The sequence below is a fragment of the Dasypus novemcinctus genome, chromosome 5, assembly GCF_030445035.2.
Source record: "Dasypus novemcinctus isolate mDasNov1 chromosome 5, mDasNov1.1.hap2, whole genome shotgun sequence".
Classification (NCBI taxonomy): domain Eukaryota; kingdom Metazoa; phylum Chordata; class Mammalia; order Cingulata; family Dasypodidae; genus Dasypus; species Dasypus novemcinctus.
Window position 1 is genome coordinate 119,221,140 of NC_080677.1, and position 21,957 is coordinate 119,243,096.

Genomic DNA, 21,957 nt, shown 5'->3' on the forward strand with positions numbered 1-21,957 from the left:
CTCCTTAGTTCTAATTTAAATTATATTCTAAAAAAAAGAAAACCTTTAGATGAGTGTTTTCAGTGGCTAGAAAGTCAAGCTAAGGAGTCTGCAAAGCCAAAAATGGAACAAAAGTAGAATTTATGCTGATGAATTACAACAGAAATACAAGGGTTTCTGACCATAAAAGATCTATTTATTAATATTTGCACTAGAGAACAGGGGATAAATGGATCCCTTTGGAATTGCATTGACTCTGAAACCACACACGTGTGCAACCATACACATGATAAACCATGGTTTCGCAAAAAAGGGTAAAAACAAATTCTTGCATTTTCTTGGTTAATTGTAACAAAGTACACAATTAACTTTGGTTTTTTGGAACCTACAGGAAAAGAGAACAAGGGTGCATGGCAAAAGACTCATTTTCGGACAGGGCTCTGGGAGGTTCTTTTCAGCCAGTTTTATATTCTTCATAGAACTGGGGCCTGTGCTGGCTATCAGATAGTGATAATTTTCTATAGCTGACGTGCAGAGAGGCTACTTCATGCGAGGTCAATGTGCTTATTTATTGATGGCCTGCCCCTGGGAACAAGTGGTGAGACTAACAACACATCAGCTTGGTGCGGAAGTGGAAAGCCTATTGTTCCCAGGCTGGTCACAGGTGAAGAGTCCTCAAGTCCACTTTCCCAGAGCTCTGACCAAAAGAAAGGGGTAGACTCTACTGCAGAGATGTCACCATGGCTGAAAACTGCAGGAGAGCCCTAGAGATGCCCTGCAAAAAGCAGATGAGAGGCCGTGCCTGCTCCCCCTTACCTTGGAAGCCGGGGGGACACACGATGAGAGCTTGCTGGAAGGGGTCGGGCCGGGCACAAATCTGGGCTGTTCCCGTCTGCAGGGGCATGCTCCGCTGGGCCACTGCAGCCATGGATGCCGCTGAGGGCTGGTAGAGTGTAGATTGGTAGTTTAGTATGGAGACTTCGGGATTGGCTAAGGAAATAGTGGCACTGGTGGAGGTGGGAGCCTAAAGGAATGATGGGAATTAAACAAAAATAAACAACAAAAAAATGAGGGAGGTGGTATGTTGGGAGGCACAAATCTAAATCAAATAAATGAACTCGAAGAACAAACAAAAAGCAAGAACAAAACAAAAAACAAACAGAGTAGGGTGGAAATACAGTTGAAAAGTCTCAGGTCCAAAGAGGCACCTGTAGCCACATGAATGAAGAATTGCTTGGTGCTTAGGTTCAGCCTTGCTCCTAATATTTATGGGGCCCAGACCAAAGTAGAAATGGATGCCCACATATCCTATGCCTAAATACTTTCAAGTTAAAAATTAAGTTAGAAAATTGTTCAACAGAATGTTCTACCCTTGCCCTTTGACAAATACTCCTTCATAACAAACTGGAAGGCCAAGTATGAGTTCAGGATTCTTGGATTCCCTGGAGTTCTGGAACACGGTGATGTTCCCCTGCCCTTTTTCTTGTCCAGGCTCCATCCTACAGCTGCAGGGGCTTTGCGTGCACATATACGGACCTCTAGCCCACACCTTCAAGCTCTGTCCACACTCGCCTCAAACAGCCAGTCCTCGGGCCCAGGATGGTACAGTCCGTACTTGGGAGGACACATCCAGAGGAGAGATGTCTGCAGGCCCTCAAGGCCAGAGTCTCAGGAACCCAGAGCTTGGTTGGGTCCCTCTTGCTCAGGCCTAAGGGCAGCATGGTTTACGACACCCTTGGAAGGCTGCAGGGCAGAGTTATTACAAAGAGACCTCAGAGAGAGAAATAGCATTTGAGACTGAATTTCCATGCGAAGCAATGCTGCAGAAGGAAAATACACTCTTAATTTTGGGAATTCCCCAGTTTCACCCCATCTCCACCTTCTTCACACTGATCCCTTAGCAAGATAGATGGAGTTTACCATGGTTCAATGCCGTCTGTAAGAGGTTTTGCCTCCAGAGGTTACGAGGACTACAAAATAAGGAGGTAAAGAGCCATAAGAATATCTGTGTGCACACACACGTACATAGAATTTCAAGAAGGGTATGTACGTGGGTCCAATCTGAAAGAATGGACAAATTCTCCTTTTAAATATGTTTTTATATTGAAGGATTGTGTGTGAATTTCAGTGCAAAGCAAATGAATTGGTTTGGAATAAATCACTGAGTTATGTGTGGCATATGTTTGAATTTTAAGGCACATATTTGAAAATCTATCTGTGCTTGTTTTTGCAGCATCACATAGTCTTTGTCCAGGGAAGTGTGAATGGGACAGTGTGGGCACACGTGTGAACCAGTGCCTGTGTTCTGCATGTGTCCAGTAACTGATGAATTGTATTTCCTTGTCCTGGGTGGTGCTCCAGGGACAATTGCCGGACATTGTATGTCCTCCCATGGCCCACTGGATGGAACGTGGGAGAGTGTGGGCTATGGTGTGGACCACAGGACATGGGGTGCAGCGATGCCCAGAGATGTACTCACCAGATGCAATGGATGTGTCATGATGATGGGGGAGAGTGTTACTGTGGGGGGAGTGGTGGGGTGGGGGGCAGTGGGGGTGACTGGGGACCTCATATTTTTTGAATGTAATATTTTTTAAAAAATGAATAAATTGAGTAGAATTTGGAAAAAAAAAAAAGAATTGTATTTCCTGTTCACCAAGGCCCCATCTCTTCTGGAAGCATCTCCACAGATGTATTTCCCACAGCCGGCTTGGACTCTACAAGCTGAAGTCCAGACTCCCCCCAGGTCTTAGTCCCTGTGGACTTCCCTATTTCGGGCTTTGGCGCCCATATCCTCTTGGTTCCCAGGTTGGTACTCAACCATCCTATCTCCTCGTCAGTCACGGGGCCTGCTGCTTCTTCCCTCCTGTCTCTGGAACCTGCTGACTCTTTTCAACTGCACTCCTCTGGTGCCTGGGACCTGAGCCTCCACTCCTGGCCATGTCCTGGCCTCCACGCCTTTTCTAATTCTTCTTGGGCACAGAGAGACTAAATCACTCTTTCCAAAAGACTATTTCGTGCATATCACCATGCCCTGGCTCAAAAACCTCCAATTACAGCCTAATGAACACTGAATATGCACCTTGATCTGGCACTCCTTGTTTTCCGTGGTTTGGCCAATCTTCCCCCCCAAATTTAGCTCTCTCCGCTCATTGTTTTCCAAGCATGCTGTGAGCACAGGCCTTTCTGCTTTACAAAAATCCACTGGCACACAGCATTCTACCCATGCCTCTCTTCTTGGAGGCCTAGCCTGGGTCCCATGTGCTCCGCAGTGAAACCCTCTCGACTCCATTAACGTAAATTAGCTCCTCCTTTCATTGCTCTCACTGCACTGTTGAGTCTTCTGGCCCAGCAATTACCACAGTCCACCTTCCAGTGTAGTTGGTCTCTCTTGACTGAAACTGCCTTGTGTCTTACTGTGTCTTACTGGTATTTTACAAGCACCCCAGCCTGCAGCAATCTCTCCTTCCTCTCAATTCCTGTAACACAACCTGTTTCTTTTTCCTGGCTCTTGGTGTGTGCTGTTCTGTATTTTGATTCATCTCTTTTTATTTATGTCCTGCCTCGCCATGGAGAACCCGAGGTTCCTGAGAGGCTGAGTCTCCTACCACTCTATGGCTTCAAGGACACATGGAACTTGTGTCCTGATGTGGGCGCCAGTTCCCAGTGTGGCCATCAGACATGCAGAGGGGCTTCCCCAACTTCTGACCCTGCTTAGAGATCAGCTGAAAAAGAACATGTGAGGGGAGGGACTATGTTTTCTACTTCTCTTATATTTTCCAGAGCTGTCAGAAAGGTAGATAGCCTAAAACCAGCTGGAGAGGAGTGGGCGAGAATCTCTAAGAGCTGCCACAGCCAGCAAACAGAAATAAGTAAAAGCAAGTGCACTGATAAAACGGGTTTTCAAAAATAGAAGAAATGATCATGGAAGCAGTTACAGAAAATGTTTTAATGGTTTGACATCCAGAGGGTAGGAGTCTGAGCTCGGGCTATAAACACAAATTAAAATTCTTGGCAGAAGACTAGGTCCAAATAATAGAATACCTTGAAAATGTTAACCTATTTCCCCAATGTAATAGAGTTAGACTCATTTATAATTTCCCTATACATGGTTCTTCTGTCCTTTTTATTTGAAACTATAATTAGCACTATACCCATTAAATATATGTCCCAGAGACTTAAGTCTTTAGTCTGGTCATGTGCCGGTTGAGCCCTGCATCTCAACAGAGTTGCAGCCAACACCTACTCTCCGGTTAATGGAACTTGCCCAGGACAACAAACTGTGATGATGGAGAATGTCTATCCCAAAAAACTGAGTATCTACAACTGCAAGCAGGACAGTTCTACCCATCTGCCCCATGGGATCTAAGCCCCCCTCTTAATCAGAAGCAGAGCGGGCATCACCATTCCCAAATCCACAACATTGAGGAATGAACAAACATAAGGCAGGAATGCAACTATGGGCCAAAGTAGACTTATTGTTATTCTACTAACACTGTATCTGTAACACTGATATAAAGATACTGATCACTAGAGGTTCTGAGGGGATGGAGAGGGAAGAATGGATGTAACATGGGGCATTTTTGGGATGTTGGAATTGTTCTGCATGATACTGCAGTGACAGATTTAGGCTATTATACATTTTGTCAAAATCTATAAAATTGTACAGCACAAAGTGTAAACTATAATGTAAATTATGACCATGCTTAGTAGCATTGCTTCAATATTTGCTCATCAATTGTAACAAATGTACCACACTAATGAAAGATGCTGTTACGGGGGAAAATGTGTGAGGAGGAAGGACAGGGTATATGGGAATCCCCTGTGTTTCTGACATAACTTTTCTGTAATCTAAGACTTCTTTAAAAATAAAGGTTAAAAAAGAATCCAGTGCAAGAGAATGAAGATCCTGTTTACGAATCCCTTGCTTCTGTGGGATGTCATTTCCCCTTACCTAATTCTCTGGCCCAAGAATTGTGTTAAATTACCAGCCACTTCTGCTCTACCCAAGTTTCAAGGCCGATTTAGATGGTCTCAGTAATGCCGAGAAGGCAGAAAGAGGGAAAGAGGTGTTCTTATTCGATGACTGCTGTTGGCATTTTCTTTTTTTTGGAGGTACCAGAGATTGAACCTGGGACCTTGTACACGCAAAGCAGGTGTTCAACCACTACATCTGCTCCACCACTGGGATCTTTGATGGAAGGCCCTTTTGTTGTTTTTGGAAAGTCTTTGTGGCACTCTTTGGAATGGATGTGATGGCTGTCGTATCAAGAGTAAGGCAGGATGGAGGGGGCCTCCCCTGATACGGTCAGGGACCCCAGGGCAACATTCTGCAGCCTAGCAGGGTGACATCCATGGGGAGGATGGCCTGAAGGGAAGACTCAGCCTGGCATAACGCAGCCTCTGAGGGGTGGGCTCCCCCCAGCATCTCTTTAATGCTTTTGATATTGGATGGGGCAGAGAGATAGCAGAGGGTGATAGGTAGTTTGGAGTTAAGACGTCTCAAGAGGTCTGCTGGGAAAAAGAAAACCTCTTCAAGGAGGTTTGTTTTGAGGAACAAAACCATGATGACGTGTTGGTCAAGTAGTGGCTGGGGATGCTCTGGGGCTGGCCAGGGGCTGGGTGGGTATGCTTGTTTCACTGGACTCTAGGCATTAGAGAACATTCGCTCTCCACCCAAAGGAGAACTTTAGGAACACCAAGAGCCCCCAGTGGGCAGCAGGCACAGTGGGCCTCTCCTACAGTTCAGGTTAGTGGGGAAATGTTGAGCCAGGCCTTAGCAACCCTATGTGCTGCATCAAAATCCTCGGAAAACAAGGGTGGGCAGGGAGAGGGGCTTAAAAGGAGGGGTTAGTGACTCTTCAGTGATAGCAGGGAAAATGTCAAAAAAGAGTGGATGGCCAGGCAAAGCACTCATACTTCAGGTGTAGAGCAAATGTGCTCCTCTGGAGGTGTGCGTGCCCAGGAGCATCCTTATACAAATAAGGTGAGCTGTTGTTACAGATTGATATTTAGACTGAAAAAAGGTCTAGGGACACTTGTTCAGGGGAACCACTACATCAGGAAGATGGGTGGAAAAGCTTGACACTCTTACGTACTGGAGGCAGCCTGTGCTAAGACTTGGAGATTATCGTTCATAAATCTGCCCAGGTGTCACGTACTCCAAGCAGTGTATTAGGTGCTGGGTTCTGCTAATTTTCTGCAAAAGCTTGGACTTCTCTGGGGGAAAATATCTCTAGTTTCCTGGCCCTTTTTAGTATCAGCTGCTGGGAATCTTGTGACAGACTGATGAATTGGTTTTCCCCATGACTTGGGAAAAGATGGGTTTTCTTTATCCTTAAAGGACAACATGTGGGCAGGGGTAAGGGGAGGAAGCCTTGTCAAGGGCTCTGACCTGGATGATCTCCAGAGTCCCTGCCAGTTCTAGAATTCTTTACTGTGCAGATGTCAGGCATTAAAGGATTACAGCCTCTCCTTTACCTTACTCCCCTATCAGGACAGAGGAAAGCAGCAGAGGTACCAGCTCAGAAATCACTGCCTTAGCGAGTCCCTTACTGGAGACCTTTCCATGAGGTCAAAAGTCAGTGTAAAGAGAACCTGGGTCCTTGAAAGTCATGATGTTAGGGGAATCTTGCCTCCTGACTAGGTCTGATCCTCACACTGGGCACCCCTGCCTACCTTTCCCTGTCCTCTGGACACTTATTCCCTTTCCCTCCTGCTCCCCACTCACCTGGTTGTGGACAGTGTTCAGCTGGTTGTTGAAGGTCATGGTCAGGTTGGTAGATGTGCTGGGGGCCACGTGCGTGATGAAAGGAGTTTTGCTCTGGTTCACCGTGTCATACATATTCACCCGACGCTTGCAAATCTCCATGTTCTGGAAACATGACTTGACACTGTTCATGCAAAAGACAAAGAAAAGAGGGTAACATGGGATAGAGGAGAAAACAGAGAGAGAAAAGGAGAGAACTGGTCATCTAGGAAACGACAACTGGGGAAACATAAAGTCTAAATTTCCTGGATTTCTCATGCAAAATCTGCATCTGCGAGAGTCAACGTTATTTAGGCAAATTTCCCTGGTTGTTCTACTACCCCTTCTCTCCATCCTCGACAGGTAAATGTTCTACATATCACAACAGACCTGAAGGTTCTCACTGTCTTTTCCTCGCATCACACCTTCACTGCTCATTCTCAACTTTCAATGAGGTTTCTGGCCCATAAACCAAAGTATAAGCTCTCTCTGACTGGACCTTGGACTTACATCTAGAAAAGCAACCTACAACCTGCCTCAGGCAACTTGCTCTTGCCCTTCCCAGCTATCCTAGGCCACTGGCACCATCTAGGGGATGGCCCGGGAACTATCCAACCCAGGATCACAACCACACTGCCACTTTTTCTTCCCCACTGGAATTTTGCAAGTCATGATGATAATGATACTAGTAATTAATAATAATGGCTGACATTTATCGAGAGCTACAGGAGGTGTATGCAAGAATTATCCCACTTGTTCCTACAACAACCACAAGAGAAAGATGCCACTATTGTCCTTATTTTACGAAGGAGGATAAAGCTGGAGGACAGGTCATTTGTGGGGTAAAGAGATACTTACTGACAATCTTCCTGGATACATATCCTCTTTAACTTCCTGCAACCTTTCTTTTTCTTATCTAATTCTTGTTCAGTTACCTAAAATAAAAATTCTCTCCCTCTTTTTTCTGTCCTCCACTGCATTTGTGAATCAAGACCAACCTCTAAATATGAAAAATGAAGTATAAAAGTGGTACCAACACCAGCATCAAGGAGAAGGCAAGACACAGTGGCCTCAACCTTTCTGGGGCTTTAACACTCACCATAAACTGCCCTCCAGAATCATACATTGCTTCTCATTCATTTCTGTGTCGAATTTAAGCTTACTTTCCCTTAAATGTTAACATTCAATATAATAAATCCATTTGATTTTCAGTTTAAAATTTCCATTTAAATGATAAATAATGTAAGTTTATGAATTCTCATGTTGGTCACATAGTGGGCCACGAAATAAACATTTACTGACTGACCACCTGGGGAGAAAGGAAAAAATATTCTTCAAAAACCAATAGCCAGGAGGCAGATGTGGCTCAGGCGACTGAGCTCCTGCCTACCATATGGGAGGTCGGTGGTTCAGCTCCCAGTATCTCCTAAAGAAGACAGTGAGGGAAGCGGATGTGGCTCAACTGACAGAGCATTCGCTTACCATATGGAGGGTCCAGGGTTCGATACCCAGGGCCTCCTGACCCGTGTGGTGAGCTGGCCCATGCACAGTGCTGCCGTGCGCAAGGAGCGCCATGCCATGCAGGGGTGCCCCCAGGTAGGGGTGCCCCACATGCAAGGAGTGCGCCCCACAAGGAGCTGCCCCACATGAAAAAAGCATAGCCTGCCCAGGAGTGGCGCTGCACACACGGAGAGCTGACACAGCAAGATGACACAACACAAAGAGACATGGTTTCCCAGTGCCGCCTGACAATGCAAGTGGACACAGAAGAACACACAGTGAATGGACACAGAGCAGACAACGGGGTGGAAGGGGAGAGAAATAAATAAAAATAAATCTTAAAAAAAAAAAAAGAAGACTCTGAGTTGGTGTGATGGGGAGGTGTGGCAAGCTGACACAACAAGATGATTCAACAAGAGACACAAGAAGAAAAACATAATGAGAGACACAACAAAAGCTGGGAACAGAGGAGTCGTAAGCGATTAGGTGCCTCCCTCCCACTTTGGAGGTCCTGAGTTCGGTTTTCGGTGCCTCCTAAAGACACAGCACACAGCAAGTGCAAACGATGAGGAAGTGGGAAGAAATAAATAAAATAAATCTTAAAAAATAACCAATAGCCAAAAATACTACCAATAATACTAGCAATGCCAACATAGGAGCATTTCCTAAGCTCTACGCACAGTGTTAAGTGCTTTCCTGTGGAAGGTGAAGGAGTTTAGAGGCGAAATTTTGTGTTCTTTTTGGAAGACATTTAAAGCATTCAAAGGTTTTGTGGCAATTCAATAAAAGGTTTTGGGACTCACTCAGAATTTCTAACTGAAACTGAGTTTTGAATTTCAGGAAAGACAACCACTTTCATTTTGGGTTAGTTCTAAATAAAGAAGGGCTTTTGAAAGAATTCCTGCACTAGACCCCTAGTATGGAGAGATGAGTCGGGAATCTTAACGCCGATTGGTCCAGGTCCTGGGGCGGCTCTGGCTCAGCCCCGAGAGCGTGAGGCTAGAGCAGAGTGGGCCACGGGGTCTCACCACACCTCTGGGTTCTCCATGGCTTTTCCAGCAAGTTTCAGGGACCGCTGGTGGTGAGGATTACCCTCAGTTATGTCGAGGTAAGCTCAAAGACCTGTCTTCTCTTCTCAGGCTCATTTTCCAGAGTTCTAAATTGTCAGCACTCTGGATTGGGGCTCAAACGAAGTTGTGAATCCAGCACTGATGCTCATGGCCTCCACGCATCCAAACATGGTGAAGTGGTCCACTGCCACGTCCCTGCACATCCCAGAGACGGGCAGGGCCCGGAGCTCCTGCGATCAAGCCCCTGACTTTATGCCAGTGCCTGTCTCGCCTACACAGTGCAGAGGGCGCTCCCCTCAGCCTCCCATCCATAGCTGTTTTTCGACCATCCTACCACACCCCTGATCTCCTGGGACTGATCTTCTGGGAGCCCTATCCAGTAAATCACCGAGTCTGCCCTTTCGTCTTGTGGCACAGACTGACGCTTCTTTGACCTACCCCTACCACACACAGAAACAGGACAAATCCCTTAACAAGAGTTTGGAAGGGAGAGGTCTAAATCCCTTCTCTGTACTTCAGTCTGGTTGTTTGACACATGGTTATAAATCAGGCACTGCCTGGTTATCGCAATGCCACAATTTGACTTGCATAACACCAACTAAAAAGCAACAGAACTGAAATAAAGGAAGCACCCGTTGTCCTGGGCCCCACCCGTGCATTTCTTGTAGCCCGCCCGACCTGATTAGGGGCACGGCAAGACCAGTCATGGCCCGCCAGCTCCCCCATCTGCCAGGCTCTTCTCGCAGTATTCCTTTACCCTCCTGCTCTTAACTAGAATTTGTACTTTCTTGTGCATACACCTCCCCCCTGCAGACATCCAGAGATGAGACTCTTCTCTCACATCCTAAGTCCCTCAGGGTTGAGAGGCTGAAGTTCCTGAGACCCCCCATTACCTTCTTGCCACCCAATGACCTCCTTTCTCCCCCGGCCCTCCTCACATTCACTGACGCCTTTGCTGCTGGCTCAGTCTTCCTCTCTAACCCACTTCTTGTCCACCTAGGGAGGCTTCAGAAGTCACACTGATCACTCATCAAACATGCAGACTCCTCAGTTACTTGTCCTCATCTCTAGTGACCTTGTTCTCAGTTCCAGCCACCCACTCTCAGTTGGACTGGCAAACCTCAAAACGGCTCCATCTCCAAACATTCCATGTTCCAGCATTTCATTCTCCATCCAGCTGGCTCATTTGACTATTACTCTGACAACCATTCTTTGAGTTTATCAGAACTCCCATCTTCGCTTCCTTTCCCTTTCAGCTGAGCCTCCAAGATCCATCATTTTGGATTATGATTACTCTAATACCAACTTCATAAACTTTCTTATCAATCTGTCTTTTTCTCTTAGTAGCCTGGCAAAACTCCAACCCTGGATAAACCCAACTGTTTTTTCCATGCCTTCACCTGGGGAGAACCGTGACACTATAAACTATTCTTGTCTAACCTCAACAATGCTTTCTACCCAACAACTTCTCCATTCAATTTGCTCTGCTAACTTCTGTTCCAACCACCTCAAACTTTTCTACCCTTTTCAAACCACCAATCACCTTGCTCTTAATAGATAACCTCATCTCCTATTTCTGAGAAGGTAGAGCTGTCAGGCAGGAGCTCTCGTAACTTTCCTCCATACACCAGCACATTTGCCCAGTCACTGCCCCCATCCTTTAGGTGACAGCGGCCCCTCCTTCCACTGGGCTCTGAACCCCAGCCCATAGCATGCTGAGAGAATGAATGAACAGACCCAATCCAAATCAGACCTCATCTACTCCTGCATGGCGCTGGGAATAACAAGTGGCACTGAAGGTGGCTTTCTCTTATGGGCACTGCCATTTTGAGCATCCTCTTCACGTACAGACACCCAGAGTTTGACTCCTTCACCCTGGCACTACTCTGTGCTTTGCTCTTCCTCCTTTTTTAGTGCAAAGCAGAGGTTGGTAAATGCAGCCAGGGTCCAAATCTAGCCTGTCAGCTGTCTTTATAAATAAAGTTTTATTGGAAAGCAGCCTTATTTATTTATGTACTGTCCATGGCTGTTTTCAGCTGCAATGGCAGAGTTGAATAGTAGTGACAGAAACCAGGTGGCCACAATGGCTAAAATATTTACTCTCTGGGCTTGTAAAGAAAAAGTTTGTGGACCCTTGATATAAAGTACCAAGCAGGATACCTACTGTGTGCTATGGGGAAAATCAAGTAAGTGTGTCATGGTGACAAAGGGGTGGTTCAGAGTTTCGATTGGAGTGATTCTCTTATCAGCATCTATGGTCAGCATCTTCTTTAACAGGTCAATGAACTCCCGCCGGTCTGCCTTTTCCACCAACATGTCACTGCCTTCCAAATCTGTTGTCATGTTCACCTGGAAGCCAGGAGGGACAGGTTACCAAGGACCCCAGGTGCCTCCCCTCTGCTTTACTTCCCTTTTTCTCCATCTTGCAACCTCACCCTAATCTTGCAGCCACCCCTTTCCCAATTCCCAGAAAGTTGTGTTCTTCCACTATGTAAGGCATTGCCCACAAAATATTATTGCCCACAGGATGTGGTTTTTCTCTCTGCAGGAAAGGTAGAGGGGAAGGTGAGAGAGGGGTGCTGCCAGTGCCTGCAAATATATATAAATGGCAGGATGTAAACTGCTCCTGCTTTACGGTTAAGCTGAAATGCAGCTCTCATCACATTTTATTAAAAATAAGCACAACCAAGCATGAGTACGCAAGATGCAAAAGGGTTTATTTATTTAACCTTTAAGGGAAATGTATGGGTCCAAGTGCCTGCTTTGAACACCCCTCTCAGGGCTCCTTGATTTAGGGTTGGAATTATTTTCGCCTCCTTGTTCACTGGGGTCATCTCTGACCAAGACAGGCGCCATCTAAACCCAGGCGTTTTCTTCCCAGAGCAAGTCTATTCTAGGATAGCCTTCAAATGTTTGTGCTGCTTTCTACATTTTCCAAGACATACTCTGGAAACCAATTCCAGTTTTCTCAGACAATCTAAGCTTCTAATCAACTGACAAGTATACTTTACTCAGAATCATGATTTTTGGTTACACTCATCTACAGTAAGAGGTGTGCTAAGTGTTTATTGGGCTAGAGCTTTATTTCTCATTGCTTTAAAGAAAAACTCACTTTGAGTTACCATGATTTTCGACTAGTTTTCACACCAAAAATAACTGACTGAAGTTCCAGAATTTTCTCTGGGGCACAAAGGTGAGAACCTGTAGTCACCCTTGTTGGTGATCTGAGAGAAACTGAGTCACTGACATTAAACTTAAATGTACTCGTGAGCTTAAATTTTTTTCATGAAAACATCAGTAACATTGGCTAGTAGTATTTTATAAATGGGAAGCAAAAAATGGAAGCTATTTTTTAAGGAGTTGGTGTAAAGTTTTAAAAAAGTTTCACCAACCCAGTGGCAGTCCTTCTAAGGCTGGCACATCATTGTTCAAGGTCTAGGTCAAACACCTCAGTTGACTGGGATGATTTCTACCCATCATCCTATATGACTCTTGCAGAAGTCTTGATGTGCTTGGTTTACAAAGGGTTTACATTGCATACTCACCGACGTAGCTTACCTGGGCCATATCATCCAAACAGTTGAAAATGTACTTCCTCGCTTCTTTTGACTTAATCCCCGTCTCTGCTTCATGATCATCTGGTGTCTGGTCAAGAGAGGCAAAAGCTGGTTGGTAAGGTCAATGACCTCCTATGCACCATGACCCAAACCCTAGAGCTTCGGGCAGAGGGTCTTGTGCACCTTTCAAATAATAAAACTTTGAATCTCCATAAAGTGAACTGCATATACTAATCACTTTCTCTATTCAGCCAAACTAACTCACACTCTTCCTTCCCTCCCACGAACATCTGATAGGTTCTTGCTCTGAGTCAGGTACTGCAGATCCTAAGTTGCATATCTCTGATATACCTATATCCTTCCCTAAATTTAAGAACTAATGTAAGATTCTATATATGGTAAAGCAGGATCCCCTTTTTATGTGTTTTTAAAAATTTATTCTACTATTTAATAAACCTTCATACATACAGCTCTTATACTGTTCTAAAGCATTATTAACTCATCTAACACTCTCAACAATCACTTTAGATAGGGATGATTGCTATCCCCATTTTACAGATGGAGTAGCAGCATTAGAATGCTTAAGAAACTTGCCCAAGCTCACAGGGCCAGTAAGTGGAAGAGCTGAGATTCAAACGGGGGCAGCCTGGCTGCCTCTCTGCCTGGGCTGGAACATAAACATGTTTTCCCCACTGCCCCTGGTCTTAGAAGCTGCTGTTTCTAGTTGCTATGGATTTATGGACTCATCCATGGATCAGAGGAAATTAATCCTCAAAATCTCATTTGAGGACAGCACACCTGGAGCTGCTAAGATCCAGGCTTAGATCCCAGGAACAGCTGGACTGGGGACATGTAGGGCTGAAGGTCTTAACTAAAACACAGGCGTGAACCCTCTCTGGCCTCGCCTTCCTCTATCCCTGAGAATGCTTTTCACTAGACTTGACCTTGAGACACTCGGCCTTCAGTTGCCAGACACCAAATGCCAGTTCTCCTATCCATAGCCTAAGAGTACTTGCTTAACCAAATCTCCTTCCTAAGTCTTTTCTAAATATTGGCCACACATTGTCTTTTCACTGTATTAGAATTTGGCTGTGGTTTCTGTCAAAAACAAACAACAAAACCCACCCAAAACGCCTACCCCCATGACTACAGAAAAAAGAAAACACCTAAAATGTACAAAGATTTACAAAGACTTTCATTATTTTCTCTTTCCCAGAAAAATGTGTTAGTTTTAATTTACTAGGCGAAGATCAAAGTGAAAGCAAATACGTTTCAGCGAAAGCCAAACCACCCAAGCGGCTACGGTGCCCAGTGCGCCACCTGCCGGCCAGGGATGAACTAGATCATGTCCCTGGGATCTCCGTTTCCTTTGCTGAGGAAACCATTCCCGTCAATTCTCAACTAGGCAAAGCCCACTTCATCCCTCAAGGCCCAGCTCAAATGTACCCTCCCTGATCCTGTGCCATAGGGCAGGATTCAGTGCTTCCCTCTCTCCGCTCTCACGTCCTCTCCATCACAGTGGGCCAGGGTCCCTGCGGACCTTCACGGCTGCCCCTGGGCGGTGAGCTCCTTAAGGCAGGATGTGTTTTACTTCTCTCCCTGGCACAAACCAGACATGTCATCGGGGTTTGCTGGACTGAATTCTGGCAGTTTGGCAATAACAGCTTGGGACTTGAGCTTCTCAGGCGGCAACAGGCATCTGCTTGTGAGCATCTGAATTCATTTATACTTTATATAAACAATCGCCCCTCCCCATCTTGCTGACTGAATCAAAGTGTCAAAAGCTCCCACTGATCAGACTGCACCCTTCTTTCCTGCGCGCTCCGGCAGCTGCTGAGGAAGGGAGGGGCGCTCTTCCTACCTTCAGCCTCCACAAAGGATACGGAGAGTCTGTGTCACGGTTGAAAAACCTGGTTGTCTTTGTCCCTGCACTTAATAAATATTCAGCTGGCAAGCCCTGCGTTTGTGAAATATACCGAATCTGCAAGAAAAGATGAGAATGAGGTCAAGGTTTTTCCCGTCACTGTACATAAGGTAAAGTAATGGCTCTGGTGGCTTTGAGAAAAATGAAAATGACAATTTTACAGGGAAAGGATGAAATAAAAAGAAAAAGAAAAAGGGCAAAGAAAGAGGAATAAAGAAAGAACAGGAAGATGAAGTGAAGTAGAGCCTGGGCGATAACAAAGCAGCCCATAACCCCAGCCACACGTCAGGTCCTGAATGAAACGCTAACCCAGGATATTTCCCAGGAGAAGAATGAGCTCGCCGGGAGCACCTGGGTGTCGGAACCCACCTGATCGTACTCTGAAGCTCCTGGATACAATGGCCAGCCCAGGAACAGCTCTGCAATGACACAGCCCAGGGACCACATATCTATTGCCTCACAAAATGGTAAACCCAGGATGATCTCAGGGGCCCTGAAAAAAGAATGGAAGAAACCTTTAGCACTTTGAAAATACAGTTAGCTATTTCTATATGAATTCTACAGTTAATCCTATCTTTGAAATCCAGGGACACCACTACTGGCTCTCACTGGGGGTGGCCTGGGGTTCTCCGGGTGCTGAGCTGCACTGTCCCATCATTTTCTGGTTTGGTCCTCCCTCCCCTAGAGCAGAGGACCAGGCCGGATGGTTGGCTGAGATTAAGGGTAGGTCTTTGGCTGTAGAACAAAACCCAGCCAAGCAGCCCCTCCAGGGAACCACACCTATTGACCTCATAAGCTTTACTCTCCAACCCAAACCCAAAGGAGCTAACAACCACCTTAAGGATATTCAGGAATTGTTGTTTTCAGCTGAAAACTTGAGAAACCAATTTCAAGAGAATGACAGGTTTTACAAAGGAATTCTGAAATTGGACTTACTGATATTCTATTCATGAACTATTGTGATTAGTAATCGAAGAAAATGTGGCATTGGTGTGGAGAAAGTGGCCATGGTGGCTGCTGGGGGTATGGAGTGGGAGGAAGAGATGTGATATGGGGGCATTTTTGGGACTTGGAGTTGTCCTGGGTGATGCTGCAGGGACAGTTACCAGACATTGTATGTCCTCCCATGGCCCACTGGGTGGACTGTGGAAGAGTGTGGGCTATGATGTGGACCATTGACCATGAGGTGCAGTGGTGCTCAGAGATGTATTTACCAAGTGCAATGAATGTCTCATGATGATGGAGGAGGTTGTTGTTATGGGGGGAGGAGTGGGGTGAGGGGGGTGGGGGGTATATGGGGACCTCATATTTTTTGAATGTAACATTAAAAAAAAGACCAAAAAAAAAAAAAGAATAGGACTATATCCAATATACATTCATGCCAGTGAAATGCACCACGTTTTCCAAGGATACACTATTATTTTTCTCATAAGCTTCTAAAACGTTAATCTCCTTAAAAGTTCTCTATATTGTAATTATAGAACACTGTTCATGAATACATAGTCTGGGTGTCAACGATAATTCCATTATAAACTCCACAAACAACCCATTTCTGACTTAGGTCCCTTTACACGAGGGGTTCTTTTTTTTAAAGATTTATTTTTATTTATTTAATTCTCCTCCCCTCCCCTGGTTGTCTGTTTTCTGTGTCTTTTTGCTGCGTCTTGTTTCTTTGTCCGCTTCTGTTGTCGTCAGCCGCACGGGAAGTGTGGGCGGCGCCATTCCTCAGCAGGCTGCTCCCTCCTTCACGCTGGGCGGCTCTCCTTATGGGTGCACTCCTTGCGCGTGGGGTTCCCCTACGCGGGGGACACCCCTGCGTGGCAGGGCACTCCTTGCGCGCATCAGCACTGCGCATGGGCCAGCTCCACACGGGTCAAGGAGGCCCGGGGCTTGAACCGCGGACCTCCCATGTGGTAGACGGACGCCCTAACCACTGGGCCAAAGTCCGTTTCCCGACACCAGGGGTTCTTAACTGTTTTTGTTTTACAGACCCCTTTGCCAGTCAGGTGAAAACCACAGACCCCTTAATAAGTCCACGCTATGCTGTGTATTACTTAATAAATATTATATACCACACCTTTGCCAACACATCCCCACAAGAATGTTTTTTTGAATTTTCAATTCAAGCTCACAGACCCCCTTGAAATCTTTCCATGGACCCCTTGGGAGTCCGTAGACCCCTGCCTCTGTTTTACACAATAGACAAGGTTACATGTTGGAGATTCTGAAGGAAATCACCTAAACTCAAAGAGAAAATTGCACATGTTGTCGGTAATCAAAACCAAAGAGACCACAGAGTACGTCTTCTTTTCTAAGAATCTGTCATGATTCGGTCGGGGTAGGTTTTGTAGAAAATCATGTCTAACTTTTTCAAAGTCTGAGATCATGAGCACAGGTTTTGTGTGTTTTTTAATGTGGTGCAAGGCCCTCTGCTGCTAATGAACTGCACTGGCCTGACTCGTTTTCTCTACAAATTTCCCACTTGATTAAGCAATGCTGGAAGAGGCTACCCTCCTACTCTTTCGGCAGTGTGGTGTGGGAGGACAGGCAGCTGGGGCAGACTTTCCTTTATCGAGGTTATTTTTCACCCATCCACTGCTGGAAGAGGGGAAGAGTATGGCTCCCTCCACCTGGTTCCCATCTTCTAGTGGAATTTTTCTTCACTTAAAAAACATCTCCCTCTTGTTTGGAGTGATGGAAAGGTTTTGGTAATGGATGGTAGTTAGGCCAGCACAACACTGAATGTAATTAACACCACTGAACTGCATATTTGAAGGTGGCTAAAATGGGGCATGTTTTGCTGTATATATGTTACCACAATTAAAAAAAAAGCATCTCGGCACTCTCACTCTCCCCTTTTAGATTTGCTCTCACTGCTACTCTTTTTCCTCTCTGTAATAGTGTTAAAAAACAAAAATGTCCTGTTACAAAGCCTTTTGATTTTTCAGATATAAAAAGACATTGATTCACTTCTTTAAAAGCTGGAGATTCAGTGCTGCACTGGGGCATCCAGAGTGCCAGAGTCAGCCGGGCTGGACGGCGAGACATAATTTTTCTAAAACCCAAGACTGGTTTTCCCAGGCTTGCAAAGAGGGAGTTCCTGCTTAGGTTCGGGGTCGAGGTAAGTTGCCTGGGCACCACTTAATGGATCTGCCATTTTCCTTGCCCACTGCCCCCCTCCAGACATCTTCAGCTGCTGACGCTCTGCTGGCACTTTGCCCTCTCTTTGGTCTCTGTCTCCTTCAGCCCTAGCTGCCGCCTGTCCCTGTGAACGCTGGAGACTGCTCGTGCCCTCTGGCCTCCCTGCACCCGTGATGCCCGTGGTTGTCTCATGACGCATCACCGCTGGACCTCCCTGCCTCCCGTGGGCCTCAGATCCCACGACTGCCTAGGTCACCCATGTCCAAAGCTGCCCCCAAACCACCGGGGCTTGCCAGATGAACTTGATAATTCTGTGGAATTGGTGAGATTACGGTCAGGTCACCTCTAGCAATGCCTTTAGATACGGTTTCAGTTGCTTTATAAAACCATATCCCTGAGAAAGGAACATCTGAAAAGAGTATTACAGAGGAAACAAAATGATTTTATCACCTATGACGTCGGGACCTGCTCTCCTTCTGCCCTCTCCCAGGGGCCCCCTCTCCCACGTGGATCCAGGCCCTTCCGTGGGGAGGGAGCTGTGGTCCCGGGCTGCCCACCTGTGAGACGTGCCTCCTTCACGAGGCTGCTGGCTCAGGGTCGGGCACCACTGTCATCTGTTGTCCTGTTCCTGTGACCTGGGTCCTTGGCTTGACCCTGCCCTCCTGCAGCCCTGATTCTTCGCTTGCCCCTCATAGCCTGGATTTAGGATTAGGCTGGTCTGACTCTACAGAACCCACCCCTCTTCTGGTTGCTTGAGGGACCTTAAGCCACCTTTCCTTGTCAAGTTAATCAACTGGTTCTCAGGACCCCTAAGCTGTTTATAACCCGTGGAAACCCTGTTTCCCAGTTTCTGTTGCCTGGTGATGTGCAAGGCAGAACACAACAATTGAGACCGTCACACAAAGGGCATGTCAGCGATGTCCTCTGGTAAGGAACACCACGAACGGATTTCGATGACTGATGTTACATGAACAGGCACAGTGAAAATCACTCTTTGCTCACCAAGAAAATGCAATGGCAGTCATTCATGGCACCATGACACGTACAGCAGAATGTTTTCCCAGCTGTGACCATAAGGCACAAATGCTTACACATAAGGCTGGACGGTTGGGGAGCAAAAGAAAGAAAAGGCACAGCCCTGTCTGGGAGGGGCCCCCAATGTTGAGAAGGCAACACCAAAGCACACGTGACAAGTGACGCTGAATACAATATGTGTATAAGACCGAGACCCGAAAAATGTTATCTAATTACGAACACACAAACATTCTTTTGCATCTCTCATTAAAAAAAAAAACAAAAAAAACACACAGTAAAACAAAATAACAAAACAGCCCACAAGAAAAAATACAAAACCACAAAACAAACCTTTACTTAGTGCCTTCATTTGCCTGCAGCTGTTGCCCTATTTCTCTCTCCTTTGTCTTCAAAGCCAAATCTCTGACCAGCGATCTCCTACAGTTTCCACTTCTTCACCTCATAGCATCTTCCCAACCGCCTCTAGCTGGATTTCCACACCCTCTGCTCCACTGGAGCTGGGCACCTGTCAGGATCAGCAGTGACCTCCCACTGGCCAACTTCTCATCTTTGTGACCCAAGAGCAGCATTTCTTTGGCACAGCTGACCATTCCCTCCTGTTTTGAAACAATGATTCTTGGTTTTCGTGACACCACACCCTCCTGATGTTTGTCCTGCTGCTCTGTTTACCCCCTGTCAGTTTCCTTTCATGGCTTTTCCTCCTCTATCCAATTGCCTGATGTTGGCAAAGTCCTAGGTCCCCTTCTCTGCTCTCTTTTCATTTATGCCCTAGGTAATGTGATCCACTCTCCCATGTTTAAAGTCCAAATTTCTACTTCCATCTTGGACTTTCAGCTCCAGATTTATGTTCTGATGGCCAGATATCTCCATTTGGCATCTCACGATCATCTCAAACGTAACATGTTTAAACAGGAATGCGTCTCCTGTCCCATCTTCTCTAAACACACTCCTCCCTCTGTCCTTATGTCACAAACGGCATTCTCATTGTCCAGATGCTCAAGCCAGAAATCTGGGTGTGATCTTGGAGTCCTCTGTCTCTCCCTTCACCCTCACCATCCAATCCCTCAACATGCCCAGCTCCAAAGGCTAACACAAATCAGCCCTGACTCTCCCTCTCCACTGCCCTGGTCCTGGCTGCCCCGTCTCACACCAGGAGCTTCCTGTGTGGACTTCCCACTTTGTCCTTCCTTCTTTCAATTCATTTTCTACACAACAGCCAAAGTGAAGAGATCTTATCTTCCCTTGCTTTAAACGTTTCTGTGCCTTCCCACTGACTTAGAAGGAAATCTAAATCCTTCCCATGGCTTACAGGAATTTTTACCATAGGCCCCTGCCCACCTTTCCAACGTCATGGCAATCCACTTTTCTAAGCTCAGGGAGCTCCAGTCCCATTGGCTCTCCTTCAATTTCTACAACACTCTAAACTCTTTCTGGACCTAAAGTCTCATGCAGTGTTGTTGCTTCTGCTGGGAACGCTTTCCCTCCTGGCTCTCAAATGGTCGCCCCTGCCTCATCCTTCACATGTCAGGTTAATTGTCACTGCCTCCGATATTTGTCAGGCCTCCCTCGACACCAGTGAGTCTCCACCTACAGTGCCAGAAATGTCATTTTACAGCACTTTTCTACTAGTCTGTCACCCCAACTAAGTCCATTCAGGCAGCAGAGTGCCTGGTATTCAGTAGTCACTCAATCAGTAAGTATTTGTTGACTGAATAAACCTTTATTAAATATCACTGAATATGTGATTTAGATAAAAAATTCTAAGACAGCACAGACGAAGGTGAATGGAAGTGACAAGACTTCACGAAAAAAAATGGATGCTTGGGCACAAGGAGCAGAGGAGGAAGCGCAGGCCCCAGCGCCAGCAGGAACAGCCGTGGTGAGCGCACCGGTCCACGCTCAGCTAGGGAGCCCGCCAGGGGAGAGCGGGAGGACACCTGCATGCAGGTGGTGCACAGGTTATTACAGCAAAGGAGCCAGAGGGGAGCAGTGGGCATGAGGAGGCAGGATCACCATTCTAGGGCTGTAAAGAACTCAGCGGTGTAGTTGAAACCTCTTAGTTTATGCTCAAGGTCAAGACGCTGCTAGAATCTCTGTCAACTCCATCTTGAGGCCATTACCCTGCTCAGCTCCCACTGCTACCGACTTAATTGGGCCCTCTTCAATTCAGGTCTCCTACAACTGCCTCTGGCCTTTGGTTTCAACCCTTTCCAATCCACCCTGAATCCCTCCCCCATCTCCAAGGATGCCGTCCTCTTCTCTGAAGGTGTAATATATGGATCACGTGTCTGATACAGCCTCTTTAACGCCCCTCCTTCCCATCTCCCCTGCCCAAAAATATACTGACCACTTTCTCTGTGCAGGGTTTTACTTGATGGTGAAGATACAAATACAAATAAACTTTTATGAGATTCATCCAATAAATATTGAGTACCTGCCCTTCCAAATATATATATCTATTCACATCTCTCTCCCCCCTACTCAACTTTCTAAAGGGTGTGGTCTGTGTCTCACTTATCTTTGGTCTTCAGACTGGCGCACAGTAGATGCTCCATAAATATTTGCTAAACACCCAGACCATAAGGCCCCAGTAATCCTTGGGGGACTTAAGACCATGCTGCTGTGACCTGGCAGATGTCTTGTTCCCATGTTCTGCTACTCTATAAGGCCCAGAACAACTGAGAGTGCAGCAGACAATCCTAAAATCTGTTTCTTTGCTCAACTCGCCTGAAGCATGTTCAGTGGCAGTTGCAACAGGGAGTTTACTGCTCAGTGAAGCTCCTTCTCACCAATGGTTATTCTAAGCCAGAATGTGGTTCACGCTCCACTCATTCACTCACTTATTTGAATATACATCCAACTACCACTTACTCCTCGTCTACTGTGTGCCAGCACTGTGCTGGGGGCTCAGTATAAAAAATACTCCAGGTCTCCAGGAGCTCCCCGTCTAGCCTGAGGTGACAGCATGGCAACAGCCAATGTACCGTGTGCCAAGGATGGCGA

General features: G+C 46.2%; 1 protein-coding gene across 12 annotated transcripts in view; it reads right to left on the reverse strand.

The window, feature by feature from the left end:
- Positions 1-21,957, reverse strand: part of HIPK2 (homeodomain interacting protein kinase 2) — a 206,678-nt gene that overhangs the window by 48,305 nt on the left and 136,416 nt on the right. For 6 of the 12 annotated variants that reach the window (XM_058297456.2, XM_058297466.2, XM_058297455.2 and 3 more), the window contains 6 exons: positions 15,148-15,271; positions 14,716-14,835; positions 12,856-12,942; positions 11,462-11,646; positions 6,710-6,872; positions 796-1,003 (listed from right to left, as the gene is read on the reverse strand). In XM_058297456.2, the coding sequence (XP_058153439.1) occupies positions 796-1,003; positions 6,710-6,872; positions 11,462-11,646; positions 12,856-12,942; positions 14,716-14,835; positions 15,148-15,271 (887 nt within the window). The remainder of the gene's footprint in view (positions 1-795; positions 1,004-6,709; positions 6,873-11,461; positions 11,647-12,855; positions 12,943-14,715; positions 14,836-15,147; positions 15,272-21,957) is intronic. The other 6 variants (XM_058297461.2, XM_058297463.2, XM_058297460.2 and 3 more) reach the window with 1 other exon arrangement.